General features: G+C 33.8%; 1 protein-coding gene across 1 annotated transcript in view; it reads right to left on the reverse strand.

Annotated features, from left to right (window-relative positions):
- Window positions 1-8,584, reverse strand: part of DPP10 (dipeptidyl-peptidase 10 (non-functional)) — a gene marked incomplete at its 5' end in the record, with an annotated part of 598,060 nt that overhangs the window by 44,529 nt on the left and 544,947 nt on the right. Inside the window, 2 exons of the mRNA XM_012002083.1 lie at window positions 1,593-1,647; window positions 2,330-2,524. Of these exons, the coding sequence (XP_011857473.1) occupies window positions 1,593-1,647; window positions 2,330-2,524 (250 nt within the window). The remainder of the gene's footprint in view (window positions 1-1,592; window positions 1,648-2,329; window positions 2,525-8,584) is intronic.

Consider the following 8,584-nt stretch of genomic DNA (forward strand, 5'->3'; position numbering starts at 1 on the left):
GTGTACCACCAAAATTTAAGCCCCAATTAAAGTTACCAGTTATTTTATGTCATGGATCTCTAGGTTACTTATGAATAGTAGAAAATATCATACGTTTAAATACATGAACACCAAGAATTTGCTTTATTTCTAAACTAAAATAGTTCAAGGTCTTCCTTTCCCTTTCATCATTTTACCTTTACAATACATTGTCCACTGATCTGTTAAACTCAATAGGCTGGGCACAGTGGCTCACACCTGCAATCCCAGCACTTTGGGAGGCCTAGGTGGGCAGATTATGAGGTCAAGAAATCGAGACCATCTGGACAACATGGTGAAACCCTGTCTCTACTAAAAATACAAAAATTAGCTGGGCATGGTGGCGCATGCTTGTAGTCCCAGCTACTCAGTTGGCTGAGGTAGGAGAATCACTTGAACCCGGGAGGCGGAGGTTGCAGTGAGCCCTGTTTGCGCCACTGCACTCCAGCCTGGCAACAGAGCGAGACTCCATCTCAAAAAAAAATAAAACAAAAAACAAAAATAAAAAACAAGCTCAATAAATATCTACATGACGTCTATTTTCCCACTGTCAAAATAATGTTGAACCTGACACAACAGTTACTGCAATAAGTAAATATTGTTCAGAGAGCACAGATGATATAATTATGCACATTGGTCATTTCTCATTTCTCAGCCTGTGTCTGTTTTCCTAAGATTGCGATACTTGCTAGTCTTTTTTTTTTTTTCCTATGGAGAATATTCTACTTCAAGAGATTTATTTGACCAGCTTCCATTTGTTATTTAGGTATAGGTTTAAATATAACCTCATCAGAGAGGCCTAAATTGACCACTCAATCTAATGACATTGGCCTTTTCTACAGTTACCTTTTATGTATCAGTTTTTCTTTATTTTCCTTATGAGGCTTATTACCACATGAAACTGTGTTTTTCATTTACCTCTTTACTGTTTCCCCTCTCTGGAACACAAGCTTCATGAAAACAAAGCCCCCTTTTGTCCTGTTGTTGTTCTACTTCTAACACCAGGTGCCAACTAACTGCCCAATAAATAGTTATTGAATGAATAAATGACTGACTGTATATAATATTAATTATGCTATTACATTTTTAAAGGATAATACGGAGGAATCATAATATAATGAAGCATGCAATTACATATGTATACATACAAACAATGCATACATGTAATTACATATGTATACAAACAATACATATAAGAAAGATTTGTTTTTCGTGTTTTTTTTTAAAAGGAAAACATCTAAGAAAGTGATCATTCCAAATAATGATAATAATAATATAATTCATAATAATATAATGAAGCATGTAATTACATACATACATACAAACAATACATATATGTGTACATATACATGCTTCATTATATTATGTATTTCATATATATGATATTCAGACTCTGGAATCCACTTCCTCTGCCATCAAATCTTGCTACAGTGAGGTTTTCCATATTAGTAAGTATGGAATCCCAGTCAATATGGAACTTATCTGTAACCAACTGGCCTCCTGTGAATGTGTAATAGGATAGATAGATACACAGATATACTTAGAAAGGTAGATTCAGCATTTCTACTATTTACCTTTCCAAAAATGCTTAATCTTTTGGAGTCAATATAAGGCAGTTTCAGCAAAAATCTGCAATGAAAAAGAAAAACAATAGTTGTATCTTTGTAAGTTAAATGTGTATACAAATGTATACTTGGCATGCATACATCCAAAACAATAGCTAATGACTAGAAATGTTTTACTAACTGTAGCTCTATTCATGTATAAGGGTCATATACTCCCAAATCTTGCTACTCAAAGTGATGGTCTAGTAGTTTGGTATCACCTGAAAGCTTGTTATAAATGCAGAAGCCTAGGCCCCGTTCCATTCCTACTGAATCAATGTCTACATCTGAACCATATCATATATGGTTTCTGTGTGCTATTATAAAGAACCCACTAACTTTCTTAGGTCACACATTCATGCCAGTGTGGTAATGGTATCTGTGAAACTTCAAGAATTGTGATTAACTGAGGATATAACAGACATTGTGGATTACTATAAACAAATAATATAGTGGCATAATTAAAATGTATCCTACTTTCACAAATCCAAAGTAAATTTTAATTCCAGAGGGGGAAATATGAGAATTATTTTATTATACCACTAAGGGTGACAGGTACTTGAAAAAAATGAAATAGGTTTTATGATTACCTTACAACATTGCTCAGTCACCAAAATAGAAGCCTTGAGTCAGGGTTAGTAATATTATATGTATATACTTAGACTCTGTTATTATAGAAAACAGAAGAAAAATGTGCACCCACTTACTTCACAGCTGTTATTTGGTCCTTTACTTCTACTGAACCTAATCTTCGATGAATCTCCTGCAAAATTTTCAGACCCTGGAATCCACTTCCTCTGCCATCAAATCTTGCTACAATGACGTTATCCATGTCAATGAGTACGGAATCCCAGTCAATATGGAACTTATCTGTAACCAACTGGCCTCCTGGTTCTTCATCCCTGCAAATACCAACATATTGGACCAAAACAAGAGCAACTGAAAATCTGGTAGAAATTTTAGCTTTCATATTCACTAGTTAAGTAATGGGAAAGAACTGTGCTGGCTATTAAAATTTCTGTTAATTCTTGATGATAAACCTGAAGGTAAAAATAAAATTTTCCTTTGTAAAATCGTATTTTCCTCTGTAAAATTGTAATTGAAAAGTTCCCTGAATAAAATGAAAGTATGACTTAACACTGTAGTAGAAATTAGTTTAGCTCATTTCTCAATGGGGAAAAATGAAGAAAAATGGATGGTACTTTCCCAAAGGCATTTCTAAAGAAATGACTGTCAAGTTGGTAGACAGGTCTATCTTTATTGGATTTCTTCCAGAGTATTTTAGAAATGTCTTGCAAATGGCTTACAAGGGCTGAAGGGCCTGATAGCAGAACCAATTATGAAATAATTGATAATAATTTAACAGAAAATATACAACCATAAATAATGTTAAACTAAAAAGAAAACTACATTAGTATTTCCTGAATTGTTTTGTTTGTTTGTTTTTGTGGTGGAATTCTCACTAAGGAAAATTTAAACAAGCAGCGAGAAAAATTCTTTTTTTATCACTAAAGTTGACAGCAAGAAGCATAGACATATATGTTTGAAAAATTTGAAAGCCAGAAGGAAAAAAAGACACACAAATAATAAAGCATGAATGTTCTTTCCAGAGGAAAAGAAGGTACAGTTTTAAAATGTCAGCTTAAAAATTTTTATTAGTTTTTTTTCTAGAATACAGTAAAAGTAAAAAAAAAAAAAATCAAACTCTGATACAATCACAGAGAGTGTCAAAGTTCATACCTAGGTATAGTTCCAACAGGCAGTTGTGCGTGTGTAGATATGAAGAGCATTCAAACATCCAACTCTAAAAGGATCTCCATTGTTAGTTGGGTAACCTGTGAGAAATTCCCACCCTGCTCACTCTTCAGGGTAAAAACACCAAACTCTCCTGCCTTCCTCTTTTAAGAACATGTAAATGTTTAACATTTACAGGTAAATTTATAAACATGTAAATATTTATCTAGAAGCCCCAATACACAAACCATATCCAATAACAAGATTTTAGGTTATTAGATTCACTACAGCAAATAAACCTCTCAGCAACAAATGAAACCAAGCAGATACAGGGGTTGTGTGGGACTAGTAAGTTACATAAAGAAGTAAGGAGAGAATCAGACAAAACACAGAGCAACTGAAAATTATTAAAGGCTATTGGGAGCTGAATTGTGTTCCCCAAAATTTATATGTTGAATTCCTAACTCCCAGTCACTTAGATTGTGACTATATTTGGAGATACATCCTTTAAAAAGGTAACTAAGTTAAAATGAAACCATAAGGGTGGGCCCCAATCCAATCTGACTGGTGCCCATTAAAGAAGAGGACATTTAGACACACAACAGACCCCAGAGGTGCACAGTGGGACTACCATATGAAGAGGTGCAAAGAGGGTGGTTGTCTGCAACTCTAGGAGAGCCCTCAGAAGTAACCAATCCTGCTGGCACATTGATCTTTGATTTCTAGCCTTCAGAGCTGTGAGAAAATTAATTTCCATTGTTTAAGATACCCAGTCAGTGATATTTGATATTTAGTTATGGTGGTCCTAGCGAACTAATGTAAATGCCTTCTGTGGTCTAAGCACTTAAGATCCATTATGTCATGCACTCTATATTTCCAAAATTTAATAAACCTTTTGGGAGTAAGTTTTCTGTTATGTGGATTATGAGATGTACTATAAAGAAACACCATAAATAAACTGTGCCATAGAAATTAACGAATCACAACTCTCCTCCATTCTTTTCTAAATCACTCATTTAGTGGTGATCTTCAGTGATTAAATAGAAATATGCCTTGTCTTCCATAGTGTTTGCAACCTAGATATTTTTTTCTTTTCTCTTATATTTTCTTTTAAAATGTATTTAGTTTATGCAACCTTGGCTCTTGATCAGATAATTTGAAATTTGTTACTACCCATGTCCCCACGCTCTAACCTAGAAGTCTAATGTCTTCATTCAGAAGTAAGCCTGGAATTCCTGGTTTTTTGTTTTTTGTTGTTTGTTTTTTTTTTTTTCTTTTCTTTTCTTTTTTTTCAGTTGCCCAGTTGATCCTGATAGAGCTTGTGTAACATTTGAGAACTAGCAGGAATCATTATGCCTAGCACAATTTCTAGTATGCGTAGGACACGGCCAATGCTTGTTGAAGTAGACCTTTTCAGGAAAAATAGACTCAGATGAAGTTTAAAATTGAAAGGTCTTAAAAAGTCTTGAGTTTACATAAAGACACTGTATTTTGAAGCTTGTGGATTTATTGCAAATATTTTGACTCACAAAGAACAGGTACCAAAGATTAACTTCACCTTTGAATACTAAGCTGAATAAAAATAACAAGGTTGAATCTCAACTTCACTATGAACATAGGCAAAAATAACTGAAACCCTAGGACTCAGTCTGTGTCTATAATAATGGAAAATACTATCCTGTTTCCCTCAAAGACATTCTGTAAGCATTAATGGCATAAGGTATTTGAAAATACCTTATGAAGTATAATGAACAAAACCATGATTAGATTTATAGGACAATAAAAACTGTTTTTTACTATTCTATCTGAAGTTAATTTTGCTTATGTTGAGCATATTTCTTCAGAGTTACAGTTAAAAATGGAGAACTACGTAAAGAATTTTGGCTAGCTGTACAATAATTAAATGCACAATATCTATGGATAAAGCGTAATTGCTGTGTAATATGAGCTATTATGTCAGAGGTACTCCCATTTTCTAGTTGGACCGATGAAATTTAAAGCCTTACAAGGATATTAAAAAAAAATGCAATCAACAGACCCTTGGAGATCAGCAGGGTGTCACTAACTTTTAAGGCAAGATTGTTCACCTTTAAACTCTGGCAGCAGCGCTAAAGCAATGTAAAATGTTTTGTTTATTTAAAAGATGTAACTTTCCAATTTATATATGACACATTGCCTTGCTCACAGCGATTTTAGAAATTCACAACTAAGTTATGTTTAGTTAAAATGTAACTAAGTCAGACATTTTATGGTAGGCAAATACATTATTATAAGATACAGTTTAAAATAAGGTATAGTTTACAGACTCACAATTAGTAAGTGGCTACAAATTTTTTAAAACAAACCCTTCAATCCTTTACTCATTATTGCAACACCCATGGAAGAAAACTACAATTGCGCTCTTTTGCTCTCTTCTCTAAACTGCCATTTTAAACTTTAACCTAATCTTTCCAAGGTTTAAATGTTAGACCACGAAGTGGTATCAATTCATTATGAACCAAAGATTTTGAACCCATTTTGGTGATCTAATTGGGTGTTGTTTCTTTTTCTTTGGTGCACAGTATAGGCGTATCTATTTCAACATACATTTAAAAGAACATGGATTATCATGCTAATCATTGACATTATAAGGAACAAACCAGGCATGTGCAGGAAAATGAGGGGCATTACTTGTTTACAAAGTGTTGAGCAGAAAATACTAGACTTACAAATAAAGCTAAGCAAAGAATACTTATTCAGTAAAAGAGGAATAGCAAAACATTTGGTACTAGGGATGACCACAGAGGATGTACTACAGACAAATCATCTATCTTATAATAAATGGGTACCATGACTCATGTGTGTATTGGCTGTGCAAGATTGCTGAGCTCCAATTGATTTAGTTATTTTTGTTTCTTTCTGAGTGTCTCCCTCATTTTCCTTCTACACAATTTTGCTTTTTTATCTGTCTCAGAAATCTTTGGAGATTCATAGTAGGAAGGGTGTTTCAAGGTTGAGAGTAGGGACATACAACTTTGTTGAAATTTGTGGTGAAAAGAACAATTCCATCTGTTTTAAGCAGTGAAAAGGTCATAGCAATATGAAACTTGTCTGTTTCTTAACACAAGCAGCAGAATCAAATTAAGACTGCAAACTTTTCTTAGAAGTTAAGGTCTTTGAGGGCAGAATCCTCATCTATTTCAATACCTTCAACACTGAATGTGTCTGTTTGGATGAGTTCACAATATAATAAAATATAGAAAAAAGGGAATAAAACAAACAATACTCAATAGATTTTTAAAAAGACAGAGCAAGCCACCTCTTCATGACATAACAAAATAATATACCAAAACTGGATTAAAGTGTAGAGATTTGTTCAAACTACATGTTTGATCAGGTTCACAAGGTGTTTCAATTAAATTCTAAAAAGAGGATTGAATTTATATTTGGAAGACTAAGGTTTTAGTCCTTGATTTCATTACCAATGTGCTGAGGTACCTTGAGCAATTAATTGCTCTTTTTATTTCTATTTATTATTTTCCTTGTTAAGTAATATTTGGTGGTAAATAGTTAAGATCACAAATTATCAGGGCAGCACATTTTTAAAAGCACTTATCCTTTTCAGTAAAGCTTTGGTTATAATAAAAAGAAGGAAGAATATTATTCAATGAGAGGACTTCCCATGACCAGTCAAAAGCATGGCAAAATTTGTCAGCTGCTTATCCATGTCGAATGGGACAGTGGAAAGAAGGGACACAGAGATAAGTGCTTTCTAGTCATCTCAGTTCATCGCTCTTTCTAGGCCTACAACAAGTTCACTCAGTGGCACAAGTACCTGTTTGAGAGCTAGAATCCTTGAGAACCAAGGGTTGCAATTTTATTGTAGGCATTATGAATTTAAAAAGAATGTGAAAGGAGGGGTAAAGAACAGAATAAAAATCAAGGTAAGGAAAAGGAAACAATATGCAAAGAACAATATTACCTTATATTCTGAAGCATAATCAATTATCAATGCTTCAATTTTATTCTTCATGACAATTCATTTCAGGTAGAATATTAGATTAACATAGGATAGTAACTTTAAACAATATTTGCCTTGGTTTAATTAAAAATTTACTTTATAGAGACTTATAATCCGTGATGATTTAGTTGCAGCATATCTAAAGTATAATGAAGTTTACCCTCTTTCAAGCAGTATGTACACATAGATCCACATATTGGCAAGGGCCTCTTGGGCCAATTACTTCTATTTATCTCTTCATTATTTTTAAATTTCTTCTTATAGATGGATTTTCCTACATGAAGAATGGCTGAATGAATTTTCTCATACACTGTATTTACTTCATCATGTAAGGAATTACATTATTTTTTTTCCTACCAGAGAACTATTTCTTGTCCACATTCCCATCTTCTTCCATTAGGGATATTGTTAATATAATCTTCAAATACCTCACCCTGGTTTATTTACAGTGTAACTGTTGGTTGAATTTTTTTTTTTATGAGTGATAACCAGAAAAGCATTTGATATGATCAAGGTCGTTCATACCGCTACCAAGACCCCATCTTCACATGATAATGTATAGAAAATTCTGTTCATAAATTAAATTCTCAAATTGTATTTATCTCCAAATCACTTGTACTCATCTGTTTTCATTCTCAGACTTTTGCTCATTGTCAAACCTTTAGAAAAATTACCTGCATTAATGACCTAGACCTCATAAGGAAGTAAGCATGTCACTGTGAAAAGGTACAGGTGATATGGGGATCAAATCAAACTGAGTTGAGCCCAAATCCAGTGGCTTTAGACATCTACGCCTAAGTTTGCTTTTAATTTGGTATACAGGGTGATAATAGCATCTAGCCAGTAGAGTTATGGCAGGGATTAAATGAGATTCTATATGTAGCTTTGTAAAGTGCCTGGTCCTTGGTGTAGGTGTTCAATATTATTAACCTAGTTCTGGATAACACTTTGGGACTCGATCTTTCACCTTCCATTCCTCTTTTAGAAGCTGAGCCACCCAAATCTGTCTATATCTATGCAACTCTGCATCAATAATTCCTGACTCTTAAAAAGTCAGGAAACAACAGGTGCTGGAGAGGATGTGGAGAAATAGGAACACTTTTCCACTGTTGGTGGGATTGTCAACTAGTTCAACCATTATGGAAAACAGTATGGCGATTCCTCAAGGATCTAGAACTAGATGTACTATATGACCCAGCCATCCCATTACTGGGGATATACCCAAAGG

This window comes from Mandrillus leucophaeus, unplaced genomic scaffold (genome assembly GCF_000951045.1).
Source record: "Mandrillus leucophaeus isolate KB7577 unplaced genomic scaffold, Mleu.le_1.0 Scaffold677, whole genome shotgun sequence".
Classification (NCBI taxonomy): domain Eukaryota; kingdom Metazoa; phylum Chordata; class Mammalia; order Primates; family Cercopithecidae; genus Mandrillus; species Mandrillus leucophaeus.